This window comes from Benincasa hispida, chromosome 10 (genome assembly GCF_027475165.1).
Source record: "Benincasa hispida cultivar pf3 chromosome 10, pf3_genome.v1.1, whole genome shotgun sequence".
NCBI classification, from domain to species: domain Eukaryota; kingdom Viridiplantae; phylum Streptophyta; class Magnoliopsida; order Cucurbitales; family Cucurbitaceae; genus Benincasa; species Benincasa hispida.
The window spans coordinates 28,653,109-28,663,667 of record NC_143487.1 but is presented as its reverse complement, the minus strand read 5'-3'; the positions used below and the strand labels follow the sequence as shown (position 1 = coordinate 28,663,667).

The 10,559-nt window shown below is 30.4% G+C and overlaps 1 protein-coding gene across 1 annotated transcript; it reads right to left on the bottom strand.

Annotated features, from left to right (window-relative positions):
* Positions 1-5,530: 5,530 nt before the first annotated feature.
* On the bottom strand, positions 5,531-6,483 carry LOC120072235 (zinc finger protein ZAT2-like). Its single transcript, XM_039024651.2, has one exon. The coding sequence runs from the start codon at positions 6,240-6,242 to the stop codon at positions 5,718-5,720; it is 525 nt and encodes a 174-aa protein (XP_038880579.1). The 5' UTR covers positions 6,243-6,483; the 3' UTR covers positions 5,531-5,717.
* Between the last annotated feature and the right edge of the window lie 4,076 nt (positions 6,484-10,559).

Below are 10,559 nucleotides of genomic sequence, written 5' to 3'. Positions count from 1 at the left end.
GCTCTCAGCAAAGAAAGAACCAATGTTGTTATATAGGAAGAGGGTGGTTGGTTGGAGACGGGTGGTTGATGAACATTAATAATAGCCCCAACAAATATTAAAAAAAATAGTGTGACCAGTCTCAGAATTCAATTCACATCATGTAAATGAACTCAAATCCAATTAATAAGTTGGTTGAGTCATTAATGAAGTATGGGTAGTGGAAATATGCAAAAAAAAAAAAAAAAAAAAAATTAATAAATGATGGTGTGCAGTTTAATAAATGAGGTTGGTACGCAGTTTAATAAATGAAGTAATTAATAAGCATAATATTGAAAATGTTGGGTTTTATGTCCTAAAACTCGCAGTTTGTAAAATGATAAACATTTTCTATAATCAATAAACCTTTTATTGATTTCATAAATTGTATGAAAGTCTAACAATAAACTATGACCCATGGCTATTGCATGAGTACTTGAACTTTATGTGGAGACATAAGAGTGGATCAGGTTCGAGTAAATAGTCAAAATGATCTATGGTACATGAACAAGATTGGGTACCTTATTCTGGTAACACCATTGGATGTGGCCTACTCTGTAGTTGTTACAAAGAGTTGTAAAGTGTTACATACGATATGATCCTAATTCGTACATGTTATGACATGAGGAGTGGGGGTATCCTATGCAATGAGTTTGCATAAGATTGAACCAAGAAATAAGTCACTCTTACTTTATAACGTTGTATACTGTATAAGACTGACTAGGTAACTCGATTTTAATCCTGAGCTAACTATGAATTCCTATTTATTCGGGATTACCCTTAGATTTGCATAGGTGAGGGTTGGCTCAATAGCGCCAGCTCAATGAGACTCCCATTTTAGGGGTAAGACCTAATAGATAGCTAGGGACATAGGGTGCAAGATGGAATTCACGCCTACCCGATTTAGGGAAAAGAGAAAGGTTGTTCTCTTAAGTACTAAATCCAGGTCTTGAACAAGGGGCCCCACCCTCTCACTGGGATGAGAGAGTTTGGTTTAGTGATTGGATCACAAATCAGTTGTCATTAGAGGATCAGTAGGAACTTGAGGAATAAAATGTAATCTCGGGAGTAAAACGGATATTTGACCCAACTGTTATTACGAACAACCTGTGAAGGGTCGATTTGCTGATTATGGTTAAATCATGTGGACATAATATATCTACAGTGAGGGGAGTGCAACTATGGGCTTTAGCAGAGTGACCCATTAGTTAATGAATGGGGATTATTTTGGTCTAATGAGTTTAGCCAATTAATCACGGATCGTTGGAGCCCATGATCTGTATATCCACGAGGTCCCCTACTAGCTCTAGAATAGCGTGATAAGTTAATTTGAAACGTTCAAATTAGAATTAAGGGAATTAGTAATTATATGAGATATAATTACATGTTTAATTTGAGAATTAAACGGAATAGGAGATTTTATATTTAAATATGATTTAAATATATAAAGGTGGATGTGTGTAAAAATTAATTTAATATTTGATATTAAATTAATTAAGTTTTGTTTAAAAATTAATTTATGAAATTAATTTTATTTTTCAGTTTTTAAAATCAAGTTTTGATTGTATGATACAATTGGAAAATTGAAAAACAAAACATAAAAATGGAAAAAACCATGTTTTCCATTATCAATCTTTTACTTGCTCACACAAAAGCTATCAATATTGCCTTGTTTTACTTCAAGCATGAGCTACAACTCATGCAACTCTCTCCTTTGCATGTTGATATGCAATATATTGAAGAGTTTGGAGTGAATTTCGGGCATGCAATCAAGAGAGAATTTTAGAGAAAATTTGTGCTGAAGAAAGTGTTCTTCACCAAGATTGCTGTTGTGAGTTATTCTCCTTAATTCCTTGATTCAAGCTTGTTTTGAGTCCCACAACTCAATCTAGAGTATCAAGAGAATAGTGGGGAAGATCTTGAGGTGGTCTGCAACAAGATTTGGAGAATATTGCAGCTGGAGAACAAGCTTTGAAGAAGTTCTACAAGAGGTATGTCATGAAACTCACTTGTTTTTGCAAGAACATGCTTTATATTTTGCCAAAATTAATGAATTAGAGTACTTAAATGATCCTTGTTGCTTTCGCTGTTGCTGATACATTCTTACAAAAAAAATGCGCAAAAAAAATTAATAATTAGGACTAACACAATTCAAGGCATTAGGATTAAAACAACAAAATACAGAACAAAGAATTAATAGGTAAATTAAACATGGCTAGAAAATCAAATACGCAGAACAATAGAGAATGATGGCATGAAAATGAAAATTTAAAGGAAAAGACAAAGAAGAAGACACAATAAGGGCATTACGATTAGAACAACAAGATACAAAAGAGAGAATTAGTAGGTAAAGTAAACATGACTGGAAAATCAAATACACAGAACAATAAAGAATGAAAACATGAAAATGAAAATTTGAAGGGAAAGACAGAGAAGAAGACACAATTCAGGACATTATGATTAGAACAACAAGATATAGAATAGAGAATTAGTAGGTAAAGTAAACATGGTTGGAAAATCAAATACACAGAACAATAGAGAATGAAGGCATGAAAATAAAAATTTGAAGGGAAAGATAGAGAAGAAGACACAATTCAGGGAATTAGGATTAGAACAACAAGATACATAACAAAGAATTAGGAGGTAAATTAAACATGGATGAAAAATCAAATACACAAATGAAGGCATGAAAATGTAAATTTGAAAATAGAGAAGAAGACACAATAAAGGCATTAGGATTGGAAGAACAAGATACAGAACAGAAAATTAGTAGGTAAATTAAATATGGCTGGAAAATCAAATACACAGAACAACAGATAATGAAGGCATGAAAATGAAAATTTGAAGGGAAAATGAAATACACAGAACATGGCATGAAAAATGGAATACATAGAACATGTTTAGAGAAATTAATCATGACATGAAAATCAAATATAAAAAATAAAGGATCGAGGCATGAAATTGAAAATTTCAGGAGAAACAAAACAGAGACTCATCATTGGCCGATAGGGTTTAGAAAACGAACCTGAAGTGGACAATGTTTTCCTCCACCAAGCTGCAATTCCTTCAACCAGTCTCTACCATGCATTCAACGATCGACCGAAGCAGCACCGAGGACTAAAAACAAGTCGTACAACGGGTTATGGGTGAACAGAGGACCGTCAAAGTGATAAAGACATGGTTGAGGCCGAGATTGAAGTCGCAAGGGAAAAAAACAATAGATATGTGAGTAAACAACAGATCTATGAAGAAAACAACGAAAGAAGGTTGAGGACGAGATTGAGGAGAAGATTGAAGTGGCTAGGATTTCATGCGATAGTTGAGAGAGATGTGAGAGGGAAAAGGGAGAAGGAGATCTAAGGGAAATGGAGGAGGGAAAGGGAAGATTCGAGATCGGAAGGAAATTTCTGAGAGGGATTCACATGCGCCAAAGGGGAGACGAAAATATCTGTGACATATGAAAGCGGGAAGATAAAATGGTGACATACGAAAGCGGGTTGAGGACGAGATTGAGGAGAAGATCGAAGTGGCTAGGGTTTCAGACGATGGTTGAGAGAGATGTGAGAGGGAAAGGGGAGAAGGAGATATGAGAGAAACAGAGGAGGGATTCATCTGAGGAGGGAAACGTGAGAGGGAAAAAGGAGACGAATAGTGAGGGAGAGACACGTTGAGGGAAAGGGAAGAGGGAGAGGCAAACATTTGAGAAAGGGAAGAGGGAGAGACATCTAAGAAATGGGAGAGGGGGCATACGAAAACCCCTCCAATATTTCCATTACTGTTTGCAAACTAATTGGGCTGGATTTTTAAAGCTGGTGATATACAAAAACGAGCCCCCGAACATGGATATGATATAGGAATCACTGAGTTTAAAACTCATATTGGGCCCTAAACACACCCCATGTATTATATATATAAGTTGATCTGGTTCTCATAAACTACTTCTCTATCATGTGTCAACTTAGTTAAAATATCTTAGTGTACCTACTAATCACTTTTTCTTTGTATATTTATTAAAAAGAAATACATATATCATGTTTTTAAATTTTTGTCTGGATCTTGACATTTAATTGGCATCGTCCTCATCATAAGTTCAATATTAACACCACGATTAATTTATTGATGTTTTTTTTAAAAAAAAATTTATTATAGAAAAACTCACTAAATATAACAAAAATATCAACAAGATATGATGAGGACCTAAGACTAATAATAAGAAACTTAGTATTTTAAAATGATGAAATGTTTATTTCTTAATTTAAAGATTTTTTATAATTTTTTTTTTAATTTATATTGTTTTTAGACATATCAACATTTGAGATTTTATCAATAATTTCATTGAAACGAGACTTTGAAATTTTGACATTAATGTTTTTGTGAGCAAACGATAATATCATAAATAGTTCTTAGTACACATCATAGATTTGTTAACTATAATTTTTTTTTTTAAAAAAAAGGAAAAGTATCTATTTATATTCATAAAATTTGGGATTATATTAATTAAGTCCCTGACCAAAGTGAATCTAGTTCACTAGTATTGGCACGACTTTGTCTCAAGAGGTTTCCATCTTGTAGTTGTTATGCTAAACAAAGAATAAATAAATTAAAACCTTGAACTTATAAATATATCAATTTAAATTAATTTTTGTCAGTGTATCGATTTACACCATTTTTTTTTTCAAATTTCATTTGAAAAATATCATGTGAAACTTATAATTTATATTAATTAAACTCCTAAATTTTCATAAGCGAGCTAATTTAGATATATCATTAATCACTTTTGAAACTATCCATGCATCAGTTCAAAACTTTTTCAAATGTCGATTTTATGAAATGGACAATTAGAATTGATGTATAATCGATTGTTTAAGGAAATAGGTAAGAGTCTAAATTTGTACCCTTATCTTTAGGAGTTCAATTGGTATAATTATAAATTCCCTCAAAATGTTTTCCCATACGGAAAGCTCAAAATTTAAATTGGTACAATTATTAGTTTAGAGTTCTAATAGATATAACCCTAAAAGTTTAGGGCATAAATTAATTTTTTTTTCTAATTTTTTAATTGTTCAAGAAAAAAAATTGTGATATATCACCAAGATTAAATGAAAAATACACAAGTGGTACAGTACTCATGAAATTAAATTATTTTTGACATTCTAATAGTTTGGAGGGAAAAAAAAACCCTTTTTTTAGCATTGGCTTTTTTAGCTAGGCACATGTTGACTCTAATAATTACATTCACTTTTGAATATACATAGATACATATTTCTTTCCTCAGAATAACTCTTCTAAACCAAATACTCCTCTTGATGTGTGCTCAATTTAGATACTCATTCAATTGTGAGCACTCCTACATTCAATAAGTTAATAAGGATTAAAATCAACATAAATAATCCAAAATGTAATATCATGTACCCAAATCTTCTTTGAATTCATTGGATATTATTCAAAAATATCAAACACATAGCAAAATAGAAATAGACATAAGCAATGGAAATGTTTGATATGTATAAAATTTATTGAAGAATCAGAATGCATAATTGTATGAGTTTGATTGCTAATTGACTTCACACACATTTGTCCTTCCTAGTTTGTGTAAATACGTACTTAATTATACAAACAATTGTTTTGTTTTTCTTTTAATTCAGTTTTCCTAATGGGGCAAGGCAAATAAGAAAATGAAAATTGTTAAAATGATTGAATTAATTAAGCCCTAATCTGAGATCCAAAACAATCCCTGATGAATAGGAAGATGAAGATTCTTCTTCAATCACCTCCATTGGTGGACGAGGAGGAGGCGGCGGCAAATTCAAGTCCAAAATTCCAGAAAATGGGCTTCTTCGTTTGTAGTCCTCCGCCGTTCCCCGGCCGCTGCCGTCTGATGGGGCATTGGCGAGCATGATCAAACACGCAGCGATCTCGTGATCTTGTCGTAATTCAGCGGCGGTGGAAGGGCGGAGGAGATTAGGGGGCGGCTTGATTCCTCGCCATTGACGCTCGGGATGGCACCGCATGTGGCCGAACAGAGCCTTCCATGACCAGAATTTCTTGCCGCACTCAGAACAGGGGGGAGTTATGTTGTTGGCAGCGGTAGAGTCGGGTTTCTTTGGCTGCTTCGTCGGCTTGCCGGAAGTAGTTGTTTTCATGAATTTCGTCCGCTTCCGCCGGGGATTTGAGCTTGAATCGGAAGTACAAGTCGGAGGAAAAACGCTGAAAGAATCCATCATTTCGAAGAAGAAGAAGAAGTAAAAGAGTAGAAAGGAGGAGGAGGAGTGGTTTTTGCAACCCAAATTCAGTTACACACGTTTGAATTTAAGCGGTTTTTTTTTGGGAGTTGGTTATTATATTTTCATGGGAAGGGTAGTTAGTTATATGTTTCCCAACTTTATCCATTCCTTTTTGGAATAATATCGATTTATTTATGCCATTTTTCAAATTTTATTCGAAAAAAAGTTGAAATGAATTAAGCTAGAGCGTATTATCAACTTCCAGATTGATCAAAAACTCGATAGATTCTCCTATCTCACATGTTGTAAGAAGAAAGAAAAAAGTTTATTTGAAAAATATTATGTGAGACTTAAATAATTCTAAAATGAGATTAGTATAACTCATATAGTATTTGCACTATCCAAAAATGTTTGATTTTCTCACTCCACATATTGTCAAAAAAAAAAAAAAAATCAATTAAACTCATATCGTCATACGTAAATAAATTGGATCCATTATTATAATTACCTTTAAAAATTGTCAATGCATGAATTTTTCAACTTCCGTAAACTTTTTCAATTTTTAGTTCAATAAAGTGAAAGATTATAATTGATGTATATATTAGTTATAAAGGAAAGAACTTATAGTCCAAATTGATTTGCTTATAAAAATTTAGTAGTTTAATTGATTGATAGAAATATAAATGTCACCGATGTTTATTCAAATAAAATGTAGTACAACGTTTGCACTAATAAAAACTTAGTTTTATGATTTCAATTGATATAAACTTGAAAATTTAAAGTATAGATAAATGTTTTTCCAAATTTTAATTTTCTATGTTGCTTAAGTATCATGCGAATGAAATAATGAAGAATGTACTGGGGTTTTAGATGAAAGGGTTTATTAAGTTGGTTTGATATTAAATGCTTAGAATAATGACTAAATGGTTAACCAACCCTAATAAAAATTTTGAAAAAAATAAAAAATACAAATATTATAAAATTAATAATTTTATCAAGCAAATAGATTCAAAGAAAAAATAATAAAAATAGATTCAATAAATAATAATAAAAAAATCAATAGAAGTGTACTAATGAAAAACTCTAGTAGAAGAAACATATCTTTTTAATATTCAATTGACTAATGTAGTATTGTAATGGGTCAATCTAAACTCACCAAAACTTTGATGGTAAATCCATCTATTTGGCAGATTCTACCAACATCATCCCTAAAAGGCCCCCAAATTTTATACTTTAAATTCAACTTTTACCTTTTAAATTTTTTTTATTCTCTCCCTTAAATTCTAAATTGATTTCCATAAGTTTCCTTAAATCCCCTTTAAAGATTAATTTACGAGCCTGAGAAGTTCATCTAAAATAGTAAGAATAAAAAAAGTGCCGGAGATGAGTTTTGAATCAAGTAGATTGCCGACGATGTCAACGACATTCTCAAGAAATCAACCATCATCTAAGGAGTTGATTAGAGATAGAAAATGCAAGAAAGGCTTCTTTTGAACAAAGGATCGGTGATTTTGAAGGGATTTTGGACAACTTGTTTGGTTCAATTGTGGATATTGGTTCCAATTTTTCAATTGAAACATTGGTTTTGCTCTATACATATCATCACAGTTTTTTTAACATGATGACGACTGTGTAAAGTCAAAGATTGTTGAAGATGGGAGGACAGTTTTTTTGTGACACTATTAAACATTTTTGGTAATCATTTTATTTATTATTTTTTGTTTTTAAAAATTAAGTCTATTTTTTTAACATTTTTTACAATAATTTGCATCTTTCTTAAGTATAATGGTTAAATTCTTAGTTATATTTTAAAAACAGAAACAAGTTTTTAAAAACTATTTTTTTAGTTTTTCAAAATTTGGCTTGGTTTTTTAAACCATTAGTAAAAAGTAGATAATAAATGAAGAAATTTGGAGGTAGAAGTAGTATCTATGAGTTTAATTTTCAAAAACAAAAAACAAAAAACCAAATGGTTACCTAATGAGGCCTAGGGGTATTCGTGGGTTAGGTTGGGTTGGGTTGAAACACTTTTTAGATTTAACCCAATTATTTGAGTGGCAAATTTCTTCAATTAAAATAATCTTTATTAAATAATGAACCCAACTTAACCCAATTATGAAACACTCGGATTGGGTTAATTTTTATTTAAATTTTTTTTAAAAAAAAGTAAAATTTTATTAATTATTTTTATATTTTTAATTAAATTTAGCAACTTAATTTCAATTTATATTATAAAATTTTTCTTTCCAAAGCACTAAAAGATTATTTTAGGATTTGTTGGAGAATAAATTATCCAAAAAAATCATAAAATTAAATAAAATAAAAATAAATATATGTATATAGAATGTATCATAAGTAAAAAAATATATCTTTGAAAATCAATAATAAGTTTGGGTTGATTTGAAAATGTATTTGAACACTCCTAAGATTTTCATATATTTGAATCTAATCCAATCCAAATGAGTTGATAACCCAATCCAAACGATACAAGTTGGGCTAAGTTATCGTGTTTTTCTGGTCATCAATTTCTTTGAACACCCCTAATGGGGCCTTAATTGTTTGTTTTTAGTTTTTAAAACTAAATCTGTAAACACCTATTCCAACTCTAAATTTTTAGTTTGTTATCTAAATATTTTCAAAAACCAAATCAAAATTTGAAAACTAGGCTCTCTTTGGTAACCAATTTATTTTTGGTTTTTCATTTTTAAAAATAAGCCTATTTTTTCTCATTTTCTTATAATTGATTGCATCTTTCTTAAATAGAAAAGTTGAATCCTTAGCCCGATTCCGAAAGCAGGAATAAATTTTTCAAAATTATTTTTTTAGTTTTTCAAAATTTGATTTGGTTTTTAAAAATATTGCCAAAATGTAGACAACAAAACAATAAATATCTAGAATAAGTATTTCTAGGCTTAATTTAAAAAAAATAAAAAATAAAAAAATGGTTATCAAACAGAATCTAAATGGCTATCAAATCAGACCTTATATATTAGTTTTTTTAAAATCAAAGTTTGATTTGATAATATTTGGTTTAAATAGAACTTTTTTGAAATTTTAGATTTTGTGTTAAATTTAAATTAAGAAATTTTATTAGCTTAAAATTTATCTCTCTTGAAATTCAAAATTTTTGTCTTTTTTTTTTTTTTTTTTTTTTCTAAACTCGGTTGAAAATACCATAATTTTTTGCTTGATTTCAAATAAAAGAAAATGAGCGAACTTATTTATAAATATAGAAAAATTTCACTAACTATCAGTATCTATCAATATCAGTAATAGATAGTTATCGCAGTCTATCACTGATAAACAATTACATTTTGCTATACTTGAAAATATATTCAGCAATTCATTTGAAACAATTATTCTAAATCTTTTGAATTTTATTATGTTTTATCTTTATTTGACTGGGTACATATGATGAGAAAGGGCATGGAGCTCCTTTTGTGATAATGCCGGATAGCAGAGAGGTCAAGATCTGCAACCCCTTTTTTATATGCTCTTTTTAATTAACAAATAGAACTACGAGAAGGAAAAAGTACTAACTCTTCCCGTCTTCCGTCCAAGCTTGACATTAAGATTTTCCTGTTTATGGACAATAGCAATGGCTTGATACTGAATCTTAGATTTAAACTAGTTAGCACTTTTCACATGATCGACGTTGAGGCTTAATAATCTTTAGTTGGATGATTGACCTTTGTCTTATTAATCGATTTGAATTGACCTCTGACTTGTTGATTGGTTTGAATCGACGTTTGCCTTATTGATCGTTTTGGATTGGTTAACCTATTTTGCACATTTGGATTGGTTTGTACCTTTTTCTTCTTTCATCTGTACAATGCATGTAAAATTGATTTGACTCTCGAAAATTAGCATCAAATTCAGTTTATAATATATAAGGGCGTTTTGCGGATAATCTTAAATCTACTCTAAAGTAGTGCTACTATTTTTTAGATGAATGTAGAAGATAGTTTCGGTTGGTTGTGTGTGATGGAGAAGAAGTTCAATTTTTTTTTTTTTAATCTAAGTATATTATTATGAAGTATATCAACTCAGTCAAATGCATTATTATCGATTTTATCGACTATATATCAATCAAGTGTATCTAGTATATCATTTAAGTATATAAACATTATAAAAGAGTGTATAATTATCAAATTTATCAGAAGTATATCAACCAAGTGTATCAAGTTTATCAATAGTATAAACGAGTGAATGATTGACTAATTTATCAGTAGTTGATCAGTCAAGAGCATCATTATCTTCGACATCTATCATTTGTATTTTTAATATATCAACGGTATATCAGATATCAATCAAGTT

Bases quoted from the DNA above. Each gene is read 5' to 3' on its own strand.
- LOC120072235 (XM_039024651.2), bottom strand. From the start codon at position 6,242: ATGATGGATTCTTTCAGCGTTTTTCCTCCGACTTGTACTTCCGATTCA.